Source organism: Gossypium arboreum, chromosome 5 (genome assembly GCF_025698485.1).
Source record: "Gossypium arboreum isolate Shixiya-1 chromosome 5, ASM2569848v2, whole genome shotgun sequence".
Classification (NCBI taxonomy): domain Eukaryota; kingdom Viridiplantae; phylum Streptophyta; class Magnoliopsida; order Malvales; family Malvaceae; genus Gossypium; species Gossypium arboreum.
Window position 1 is genome coordinate 34,839,256 of NC_069074.1, and position 13,119 is coordinate 34,852,374.

Genomic DNA, 13,119 nt, shown 5'->3' on the forward strand with positions numbered 1-13,119 from the left:
TGTTGGTTCAGTGGTTGGTTCTGTGTTTGAACCTCTGTGCCTGCGTTAAGGAAAAATTTTATGCTATCTGGTAAAAGCCTATTAGTTTTGTTTTTTTTTTTAAAAAAAAACCTTTCTTGAACGCTTTTTTTTTTCATTCTTTGTTTTTCCTTTTCTTTTTCTTCTTTCCCTTCTTTCATTCTTTTCTTTTTACGTGCTTTTGTAAACTGTTACTGGCTTTAATTGGGAGTTCTGCATTATTCGTTGTGTCGTTTGAAAGATCGTTGTGTAAGTTCTGTTGTTATTCTCTTTTGTTTACGTGAAATTTTGTTATCGTTATTCGAAGTTAGAAGTGACTGTTGTTTGTCTGAATTTTCGTTAATTGTGTGATTGGGGTTTTGTTAGGTGAAGGTCTTGCGAAAGACGTTCCTCTAGCAGTCTAAGTTTGGGTAATTGATGTTGATTCATCAGTAAGTGTTAGTTTGCTATGAGGGTTTAGGTCGAAGTTTCGACATTTGGGTTGATTGTTGTTTTTATGCTAATTGTTCGTTTAAATCGTTGATTGAACCTCTGGTTATCGTTTTAAGGCTTTGGAATCACTCCTATTGCTTCAGCTCTAGACGCCACACGACTGTGTAACTCACTATTTTCAAATTGGAGGCACACGGGTGTATATCCAAGCTGTATAACTCATTGTTTTAGATATAAGGTCACACAGGCCAGGGACACGAGCATGTGTCCAGACTGGGTAATTCACTATTTTGAACCACACGGCCGTGTGCTAGGCCATGTGGACTACATGGGCCAACCTTCCAGGCCGTGTGAATCCACACGGGCGTATGGGTCAAAATTTTAAATTTTTCGTTAAGGCCGTAAACGTCGTTCCAGTCAAATGTAAGCCTATTGTAGGGTTTGTATGATCCAATTTGTGGTGTAGAACCTATTGAATGATAATTTGTTTCTGTGCAAACTGTTATTTTACATATATCATTGAATTGTAAACTAGTGAATATTTGCGTTCTGTCTCAACTGAGTATAATCTGGATCTGTAACACCTTATGTTCATATCTGTATTTGTTAATCTGCATCTGCATTGGGGTTGGGATTGAATAAAAAGTTAGAAAATTACAAGAAAATGAGGCAAAAAGGACCAATGGATTCCTTCATTTATCAAATGCCAAAGAAAGTAGTTCAGTTGAAAAAGTAAGAAAAAATAAAGCAAACGAATATTAAAAATGCATGTGACAAAAAGCAAAGAGAAGAGACATGTCAATACATTACTTTTTTCTACCAAGCTTCTATTTAATATCGCAAACATAGATGCTTTCAAGAATGCAAGCAAAGCTATTGCACAATATGGCCCTAACTTAAAACCTCCGAGCTATAATGAAAAGTCACATATCTTAAAAAAGATCAGATTGATTATACAAATGCCATGTTCAAAAGCCATAAAGAGACTTGGGTTAAGCATAGGTGTAATGTCAGATGAATGGACTGATATTAAAGGCAGGAGTTTAATAATTTTTTTGGTTAATTGTCATGTTGGAACCATGTTTATTAAGTCCATTGATGCTTCATCCTATATAAAAACCGGAGAAAAAATGTTTGAAATATTCTTGGATTTCTTTTATGGAGCATGTGGATGAAGCCAACGTTGTTAAAGTAATCGCAAACAATACAAGTAAATTTGTTATGGTTGGTAATATTTTCTTTAATTATTTTCAAATATTATTTTTATAATATTATTATCATAAATTGTATAATCTAATTTAATGTGTTATTAATAATTTTTTTGGTTAATTGTCATGTTGGAACCATGTGTTATTGCATAATCTAATTTCATGTGTTATTGTTTTTTCAAATAAATACCACATCTTTATTGGATATTATGTGTTGCACATTGCATCAATCTTATATTAGAAGATATTGACAAGATCTATCATGTCAATAAGATTTTAAAGAAAACAATTGATATTACTAGTTTTATCTATAGCCACATAACCATGTTAAACATGATGAGTTTATAAATTAAAGAGAATTGGTTCGACTCGGTAAAACTCGTTCTTGCACATCTTATTTTACATTATAATGTATTCACAATCAAAATGCATACTTTTTAAGATTTTGTGTCAAGTAAATAGATGAAAAATCCAAAGGTTAAACGTGTTTCAAAAATTATTCTGATATGTGGTTTCACTCTCAGACTATGGGACCCTTAATTTTGATTCTATTACTTGTTGATAATGGAAAAAACTACACAACAAATATAGAGAGAGAAATAGAGAAAATACGGAAACATTTGGTAATAAGAAAGAGAAACACAAAGAAGTCTTCCAAATCATTTATATAAAATGGAAGTGTCAATTACGTTATCCATTGCATGCAATTGGACACTTTTTGAATTTAGAGCTCTTTTATGATGATCTAAGAATTGAGTTTGATAAAGAAATAACTTTTGAGATCATATCAACAGGGCAGTTAAACTTGTTCTCCTTTACTATTTGATTTTTATAGGAATTAAAATATATATTTAACAAGGAATTAAGTGGAACAACAAAGATTAAATTATCTTATGTTTAGGAGTTGGTAGAGCTCGGTCCTTTACAATGGAAAATTATCTATTTAGACCTTTTAAAAATTTTAAAATTTAAATTAATAAAGATAAAATTACACTTTACCCCTAAAAATCATAAAAGTTTAATTTAATCTTTTAAAATTATAAATATATAAACTATTAAAAATTAAAATTTAATTTTAGTCAGTAAAAAATTTCTAAATTTGACCCTGCATATGTGAAGTACAATAAGAAGCTAATGGAACATTACGATAGTTTCCATGTCATTGAAATTTTTTTTTAAAGATATTGATGAAAGTAACCAGTGATTGATTGGAAAAAATAGGTGGACACTTGGAAGATGATTTAGTGTTGAATAATGATTAATTGACATGGGGTTTGGTTGCAGGTGTTGTAGGTGCTGGAGAGGCAAGTCATTGCACTAGAATGCAAGCAAGTTCTCAATCTACTTTTGAAGAAGAAAATGACATTGGACAAGAATAAGATATACATGTTGACTAATTAGCATGAAATTAGTGTATAGCAATTTTTTAGGGATGTAAGCAGATTCTTTCGGGTGTAATTAGCCTGGATTTAGGGATTTTGTTTCCTTCTTCCTTATTATTATTATTATTATTATTATTATATATATCAATCAAAGTATCAACAATAAGTAAAAACTCTCCACATTTTCATTGCCATTTCTATATTTTTAACATGGTATCAAAGTTAGGTTCGAAATTTAGACATTTTTTCATTGAAAATTTCTAAACCCAAAAACACCTTAGGTTTTGAAATTTGGTATTAACAATTTAGGCATATTTTCTTGTCTCATCGCTCCTAATATTAAAGTCTCAACCAGTGGTGGTACCACTAAGAGATTCAGGGGGCCATAATTTTTCAATTTTCTCCTTTATATAAATGGTACTCCCAAATATAAGAGTATGTCTCTCCAATATTTTTAGGTATTAAAATAATGTTAAAAATTTATTCTTGATAAAAATAAAAGAAAATTCTTGTTGAAGAAGTTAAATTTGGGGAGTTTTATATAGATAATCTTGTTGTTTATATTGTTGTTTATATTGAGAGAGATAATTAAAATTTTTGATTTAAACTCTATATTTGGGCATATTATTTCCTTGAAAAATGTCGTGCACAATTTTAAATAATGATATGCTATTTCTTCTTTATTGTTCTTTTAAATATATACTCATGCTATATTTTTTAACTTGTATATATTTAAAAATATAATGTGCAACAAAATTTTTGTCTATTTTTTTAAAATTTGTAGTATAATTAACACACATAATATATGTTATAGGAAAGAAAATTTACGTAACAGTCTAATTTTAGTTTGGCCCTCCCAAGGTTAACATCTTGGCTCAGCCACTAGTCTCAACCTCGTCATTGGCCAACCCTGAAAGTTTGGCAACCTTCCAGCCTATACTTGTGTCCCAAGTGTCGCTAACAACTTGTCGTTTTTTCAAACTTTGTTTATATCGAACTTTTTTTAATTAATAATAGTAAATTATGTTATATTATTTTTAAATGTGTAATCATCATAATTTTTATTAAATTGTAATTATTTTTAAATATATAATTATCACACCTTTTATTTTATGTCAATTTTTTAACTAATAATTTTAAATGTTAATTTAGAAATAAGATGGAAAAAATAAGGTATTGTTGTTGGTTCAAATATTTTCTAAACTCATGTTTTATAATTAAATTTAAATGTCAACTTAGTAATATGATGAAAAATAAAGAATATTCTCGTCGATTCAAATACTTTTTAAACTCATGATTTTAAAATATATATATTATAGATTATGCATACTTTATTACATTTATCGATGTATATATTAATAAAGTTGTTAATTAAATTAGCATTACAAATTAACTCGATACTAGCTAACTCAATACGAACTAAAGATTGATGACAATAATAAGATAAATAATTGTAGTATATTTAATATTCTTAATCTAATTTATTTGCATATTTAAATTTCGTTTTACTCATAATTTAATCTATTTTTTCATTTTAATACTATACATATTTAATGTACTATTATTAATTAATTTCAAACTATATATTTCAGTATTTTATTTTCAAATACATTTTATATTTTAGATACATAAGTTTTATACATACATGCAGGTGATAGAATTTTAATAATAATAATTGAAATTTGGAAGTTCTGATATTGATTTTTGGATAAGTGAGTTGTGCATAATAATACAAACATGATTTGATTATATAATACAAATTATTAAATATAAATTTTATAATAACTATACTATATTCGGTGGACAATAATGGAATATATTGCATCATATCCATTGGCTTGACATGCCTTCTCCAACTTCCAACAATAAATAACTACAATAAATGGATAAAGCTCCATTCCCTACATTTATTATTTTATTTTATACAAATTACATATTTTTAACAAATAAAGTATTTATATTTATTTTTATTATCTATATTATTAATAAAGAGTTGGTTGAGTTGTTATTACAAATTAATTTAATCCCAACTCAATTAAAAAATTTAAAAATTCAATTTCAAACTAAAATATTAGATGCAATTAAAATTATTGTTGTAATATATTCTTTTATAAAATTAAAATTCATTAGGAATACTTATTTTATTTTTCAAAAAAAAATCTAAGGCAAAAATTTTTATTAAAAAGCTTAATACATCATTTGGTACGTAAATTTGACAAAATTTTCTAATGTGATATTTGTATTATTTTTTGCTTTATGTGTGTAGTTATGTTTGACAAAAGTTATACATTTTGGTACCTAAAGTTAATGGTGTTAACTTTTTAGTTTTTTTTTGGAGTTTTATGGTTAAATTCATAATTATCTAATCATATTAACAATTAACTTTCATTATCAACCTTAAAAGCGAGAAAAATCCGAATCGTCAAGTTGTATTTAACAAATTAAACACAAAATTAAATAAATTCACAATTAACACTAAATTAAAACGAAAATGACTACATTATAAATAGTTAGAAATAAAAAGATTAGATATAAATTTGTGAAAATACATAAATTAGAATATCTTAATTCGGAATTACTAAATTGACTAAAAACAAGAAAACCAACAAACCACAATAACTAGTTACGAGTTGAAAAATAAGAATAAAATTGGAGTATAATCATGACTCAAGTTTGTGCAATATTGAAAACAATATTTCATATAAACTACTTAACTTGCCTTTGGTTCAGTAGTTATTGCCAGTGAGGTACAGTTGCTGCTACTAACCTCACTGCACAACTATTTGGCTCAACATGAAAGTCCAATGAGAATGCATTTCAACCACATTGGAAGGCTGAAAATTAGCCGGAGATTTCAGCTCCAATGAAAAAAAAGCAACCCCAATCAACATAGTTTTTTACAATTTTAACCTTTCATTTAATATATGTTTGTATTGTTGATTTTTTTTAAATAGTAGTTATATATATATTACCATTATAAAATTAATATTAATGAATTAAAATAAACATTTTAATAAACATATTTTATTAAATGAATTTATAAATTTACCTATTTTAATAATTTTATAAAAGTAAAATAATTTAAAAAATTTCTATTATATATCATTTCTAATTTAATGTCCTTATTAGTCATTTTATATTTTCACATCACCGCTATAGCTGCGTTTAAATCCAAACAGACACTCTACCATTGTTTCTAATCTTACTGCTACAATATCCAATCTCATCGTTACAGTAACTAATCTCATCGCCACCGCTGTTTTTAACTTCACCGAAAGTAAACACACCGCTCATCCAAACTAAATCTTAATAAACAAGATTTCTCTAAGTGGATTTTACCTTTTCCTTAACTTTCTTAGCTTTCAATCATTATTTGAACAAGTTTTAAAAAGTTCTTTTTGTAATTTTTTCATGAATGTGTGGTGGAAAATTTTTAATCCTTTCATAGTTTTTTAATGCATCTGATTGGAGTTTTTTTTTTTAAAATTACATGTGAGGTGGGATGGGTTGTTTTTATTTATATATATTTCTTCACATTTAATGTGTTATATGAAATTACGATTTTATCATTATATGTGAAATTATAAAATGATAAAAATATAAAAATACGATATAAAAAAAACCTAAATTCTTTTATATTTTCTTCTTTAATATCACATTGAGGTAGAGTGAGAAAGGCAAGGATAAATATATCCAATATTCATGAAAATGATGGTATTTTACAAGATTTCATATACATAGCTGAGCAAATGAGTAGTGAGGCAAAACATGCCAACAGTGAGCAGGTTTGCCCTTACTCGTTCCATTATCATCCCTACTACTATTTTTGGCTTAATTCAAATTAAGATGCATGTATACGTGGAGGTGAATCTAAGGGCCAAACAAATGAAAAAAAAATATTTTAGTCATCTCACAAATAATAAAAATAAAAATTTAATAAATGGTATAATTATACTTTAACTCCAAAAATAATTTATATTTGATCTCTATAAAATGATGAAATCATAAATAAATACATGATAAAATTACACTTTAACCTCTCAAAAATTATAATTAAATTCCACCATCTGAAAAAATTTCTAACTTTACTCGTGTATATATAATATGATATCATATGCGTAAGTTTTACCTTGTATAAATTATATGTGAGTTTTTTTTAGATTTTATTTCGTTTAAGTCACACCATGTGAGCTCTATCTAATTTTATTTTAATATTTTTAATTGAAGTGAACATATATTTTGAATTAGTCTAAAACTTAGATATTTTAAATTATTGCAAATTGAGAGAAAACAATAATAATAAGATTTGAATTTAAAATTTCGAAATTTTGGATAAAATTTTAAATTATCAGTGGATTGAATTATTTAGATTTTGAATTATTTTAGATTTGAATTGAAAGGTGGTAACCAAAAGTGTAGTTTAATGATAATTGATGTTTAATAGCTCAACTGATTGGAAAAAAAAACAATTGAGGATTTGTTTTTATTTAAACCATATATGGTATTATTTTATAATTTCATTTAAATAAAAGAAATAGAAGAAAATTCTTATAACTAGCAAGCTAGATTTTTAAACTTGATTAAGTTAACAAAAGCTTTACTTAATTTTTATATATAATTTTTATAAATATATTTTTATGAAAAATCCTATTCATTTTAAATTATCTTTTCAAAATCTTCTCATCTTCCTTGATAAATATATATAGTTGCTTAAGCATACAAACGTGGTTTGAAACCCAAACTCTGACATTCCCTTTTACATTTCTACCCTCTAAAAAATATCTTGGCTCTACCCCTACTCACTATTAGCCATGCAAAATTCATGTACGTTGATTGAATTCATGTGCGTCGAATGAAGAAGAACACACAGTTGATTTTCTCCACCATGCAAAACCCAGGCCTCCAACTTCCACTCAAACTGAAAGATTAATAAAAGTTTTACTCAAAGGAGGCCGCAATATTTGAATCTTTGAATCATATCTAAATCTTGAATCTTTTTCAACAAAGGTTTCTCTTTTATCTGTTAATCACAACAAACACCATACTGCTATTCATAGCTGGTTCAGTATTTTGGTAGGAAAAAAAAAAAAAAGTATGGCAGTTTATCAGATGACGATTTACATTGTAACACTGACTTTGACCTATAAATTGTGCCTACGGCTGACTGCTGGTAGGCTGCTTTGCTTATAGGGTAAAATAAGGAGCAAATATACGAATCCATTCAGTAAAGAATCTCTATCCTCAAACAAAGGCAAAACATTACCTTTTACCTTCCATTGAAGAAAAAAGGTTTTCTTTTCTGCATTATCTTCTTTTTTTTTTTGGATGAGCCCCCTGTTTTCCTTTCTAATTTCTTCATAAATTAACCCTTTCTAGCCTTTCTTTTTATTATTTTGTTTAATTATTTCATGTTTTAAGAATAATTAGACTACAAGCCAAGAATTTATGTAAACTGATAAGAGTCTGCAAAAGATGGGAAAAAAACAGGGGAAAACAGAGAGTGTACTGAAGAGGTTTTTAATGTAAACGTAGTTTCCTTCTTTTTTTTCTTCTACTTTCTGATTACATAAAGCATTTCAAAAGAAAGAAAATTAAATAAAGGGTGTTTTTTTTTTTAATTGGGATTTAAAGATTCTTTGTCTATCATCATGAATTTTAGATTACTTAGTATTTAAATCACTTCTGGTTGTCCAAAGTTTTACATTTTCCTATCTTCTTTTTTTTTTTTTTTTTTCTGGTGAATAACAAGCAAATCAAAGACACATAATTTGTTGAAATAAGGAACCTTTTTCATTACAAAACAAAACAAGGAAAAAGAAAAGCTTCCATTGTTGTTGTTCTTCAAGGATGCTTCCTTTCACCTGCATTCTCGTAATATGTATTTTAGGTCCATTCTCTTCATTTGGTAGAGCTGCCTTCAGTCTCAGCCTCCCTCACCAACATCCTCACCCTGAATCTGTTGTTCATGATGTTCAAAGGTATGCCCTTTGATTCAACCATTTTCTTGCATGATTCTGTGTGGAAAAGAAGAAGAAAATACCATATTTTCTGACAAAGATTTTGACTAAAAAAACATGTAGTTCCATTGTCTTTACTTCTCATAACGGCAAACAAAATATCATCATTTTCTTTCCAAATTTAGCTTCTTCTTTTTTCGAAGAATTTTCTCCCCTGTTTCCCTTAAATTTTACATTTCATTTTACTCGAAACCCTTTGTTTTAATCTTTTGTAGGAGATTAAATGTGTCTATATCAAGAAGACAAGCTTTATCGGTAAGCCAAAAAGATCAATGCCTAACCGGAAACCCCATCGATGATTGCTGGCGGTGCGATCCCAACTGGTACAACAACCGCCAACGCTTAGCTGACTGTTCTATAGGTTTCGGGCAAGGAACCCTCGGCGGAAAAGGCGGCAGAGTCTACACTGTCGTGGATTCCTCCGACAACGACGTTGCTAATCCCAAACCAGGCACTCTCCGCCACGCCGTCATACAAGACGAACCCCTCTGGATCATCTTCTCAACCAACATGGTCATCAAGCTGAAGCACGAGCTGATTTTCAACTCTTTCAAAACCGTCGACGGCCGTGGTGTCACCGTTCATGTCACCGGGAATGGGTGTATAACATTGCAGTATGTCTCCCATGTTATTATACATAACATCCACGTTCACCATTGTAAACCATCGGGGAACGCCGACATTGCTTCGTCGCCGACGCATGTTGGATGGAGAGGAAGATCGGATGGTGATGGGATCTCCATTTTCAGTTCCCAGAAAATCTGGATCGATCATTGCGCCCTTAGTTACTGCACTGACGGTCTTATTGATGCTATAATGGGCTCCACTGGAATTACCATTAGTAACAACTATTTTTCTCACCATAATGAAGTAATGCTTTTAGGCCATGATGATAGGTATTAAAAGGTCTAATTCTCCTTTCAGTCCCTATACTCTTTTGAACTTTCAAAATTTAGTCCCCCTATTTTTTTGTTGTGTTGGTAGGCATTTGGCTGATTCAGGGATGCAGGTGACGATAGCTTTTAATCACTTTGGAGAAGCATTGGTGCAAAGAATGCCGAGATGCCGGTTAGGGTATATACATGTTGTCAATAATGATTTCACGGCTTGGGAAATGTATGCCATCGGCGGTAGTGCTAACCCTACCATCAACAGTCAAGGGAATCGTTATACTGCACCAGTGGACCCTAATGCTAAAGAGGTAAAACCCTCTTGTTAATATTTAAATTATGACCGCAGATTTTGATTTACATGATCATCGAGTTAAAATAAATAAATAAATAAATTCAAGCATGGTTTTTGTTTTTTTCTTTCTTGTCGACCAATTAGGGAAAAGGGAGGCTAATTAAATGATTGATTAATTATTCTTGGTGGATGGCTAGTATACTTTTTTGACTTGTGCTGGGCAGAAATGGATGTATTTCTGCAAGTGGGGGAGCACTCATGTTCCCCACTCTCTGTGGCGGCGCGTGGGGTGTTTAGATTTGTGAACCCTAATTTATAGCAGTAATTTGTTCGACTTTCATTTTACATTCTTTTGGCAAAGTCGTGAACAGGTGACAAAGAGAGTGGACACGGATGAGAGGGAATGGGCATCTTGGAACTGGAGAACAGAAGGGGATTTAATGGTAAATGGAGCCTATTTTGTGCCTTCCGGTGCCGATGTAAGTCCTCAGTACGCTAAAGCTTCCAGCATCCAGCCTAAATCCGCTGCCTTCATTCAGCAGCTCACTTTCACTGCCGGCGTTTTCGGCGAGTCTAGGTAATTTTTCAATTTAATTAGGCTTTTAACTGTATTACCCGTCTCTTTCTTAACTGTCATCCTCATTTTAATGCTTGGTATTAAATAGACAAATTTCTAACTAAGCTGGAACAATGAATATTCAACTATAAAGAATGCGTAAGTATTAATTAACAGAATTCTCATATTAATACAAGATATAGATATCGCTCATTTTCTAAACTGTATTACTTTTTATTGTTAGGGTGAGTTTAGATGGTTGATACCTTAATTCGCGATTAGTGTAGAAATAACGATAGCGATGAGATTATATATTATAATAATAATATAAGGGGAAATAAAAATAAATTAAACGCACCAGATTACACCAAACTCATCCTTAACCTATAAATAAACTATTCTTAATCAATCCCTATAAGCAGTCTGCCTAACGAATCTTATTCAGATTAAATCTAAAAAAGTTCTTTCAAAACATTTATTAACAAAATCCCATAATTAATTACTTTATTCCCCATCTTTTAGTCTTTTTCTCCCGTTAGATACTGCAAGTAAATAATGAGAATCTGTGTAAAGATTAGCCTTCTAACGATTTCTTTTGCCCTACACCATGTGCCTTTGCATGGGATGATAGGTTTTCCCTTTTCTAGGGTAATTTACATAACACTACTAGTCTATACTAATATCTGAATATGTGTTGAATATAAAAACCCTTAATGTATGGAACAAAAACCACGAAGATGCAAACATGGATAAAAGTATGAAAAGAAGAAAAAAAAAAAGGGTTAGCTTTAAACTAGATAGGAGAGGTGATCCTTTTTGGCATTCAAGTTGGTGTGGGGGTGAAGCATCTGAGTCAGTTTATATTCTCTTTGATCTGCTTTCCAACTGTATATCAACGTGAGCCCCCTTACCGTCTGATGTTGATCTATAAGACATTGACAATTAGCTTTATTAATGGGGAAAAATACATACACATTCAAGACAGCCTTCCTTCATACATGTTTGTCAATGTGATAGCTCCTTTCCCTTGCTTATATGTCATCCATGTTAGCTATTTTAACAACCTTTTTTGCTTTGGTTCCCTGTCGGCTACATACGTAGATATGATTTTTTAAGAATCTTATCCCACACTTACATTTAACCCCCCAAATTTTTAATTAGATCCCTCCAAATGTTTTGTCATTTCTTAAGGGTTTTAGCCACCATTGTCAAGAGTTATTATTACATGGACTTAACCCTAAGTTTTGACGCGTTAATAGTTCTTATTTATAAAGATTTTTAGAAATTTGAATATTCATGTCCTGTTTATTATGGTGTTTTAATTTTCCATTTGTGTTATGTTCTTGTTGTGACTAATAAATTTATACTAGTCTTAACATTTGCAATCCTTTTCTCTTATAGTTTGATGTATGACTGTTTTTTTTTTTTGGAATGTGCATGTTGAATTATATGTACAGCGAAGAGACTGGGAGCTATACCTATCCAGGGTACACCGGCGACACCGTGCCCAGTGGCACCGGCACCACCACTACTGGCAGTTCAGGACCCACCGATGATGGCAACTTCTTTGGAATGATATTTGGGAGCGGCGCAGCACCATCGCCAACCCCACCAGCATTAACATCAATGGCTTCAACATTTTTGTCTCTTTTAATTATTTTAATTTTGTATTCTATTACCAACCAAGGTGCGCTACCACCATTACTATCATTATTATTGTTATAGAAATTAAAAAGAAAGAAAGAAAAAGGAATCAAAATTATAGGTAATAGTTATAATTTTATATAAGAAATGAAAGAAATCAAAGATTTCTGTGATTAGTTTGGTTCCTAGTCCCTGTCTAACACAAAACAAATAACATAGGTTAAAATTGATGTAACCTGTTAAAAATTATGCTTTTTTATACACTACCAATCATTACTGATAAAAATAAGTAAACAAAAACTGATTGAACTCATAATCTGATACAATATTTTTTAGGGTAAATCACTCCTGAGGGAACTAAACTATTGGTAAATTTACGTTTTGGGCTACTCAACTTTAAAAAGTTACAAAATGGTCACTGAGCTATTCTAAAATTTTTATTTAAGTTATTGAACTATTTGAAAGTTTATTTAAGTCATTGAGTTGCAAAGTTTTTTTTTTTTTTAAGAAAAAAATTTGGCTAGTTAGCTCCAAATGACGATTCCACAATCGATACGGTCGATCAATACTCGTGGACAAATAGAAGAACATATATACCTTAGATCCAAGCCGATTTGGTAATCAGTGTCAAAGATCAAAAAAGAAAGTTGTTTAGACTTTGGTTCGTTGATTTGTGA

General features: G+C 30.0%; 1 protein-coding gene across 1 annotated transcript; it reads left to right on the forward strand.

Annotated features, from left to right (window-relative positions):
• Positions 1 to 7,885: 7,885 nt before the first annotated feature.
• LOC108451893 (probable pectate lyase 5) lies at positions 7,886 to 12,618 on the forward strand. Its single transcript, XM_017749599.2, has 5 exons — positions 7,886 to 9,018; positions 9,273 to 9,953; positions 10,042 to 10,258; positions 10,614 to 10,819; positions 12,256 to 12,618. Exons 1-5 carry the CDS (start codon positions 8,888 to 8,890, stop codon positions 12,521 to 12,523), a joined length of 1,503 nt encoding a protein of 500 aa, XP_017605088.2. The 5' UTR covers positions 7,886 to 8,887; the 3' UTR covers positions 12,524 to 12,618.
• The last annotated feature ends 501 nt before the right edge of the window (positions 12,619 to 13,119 follow it).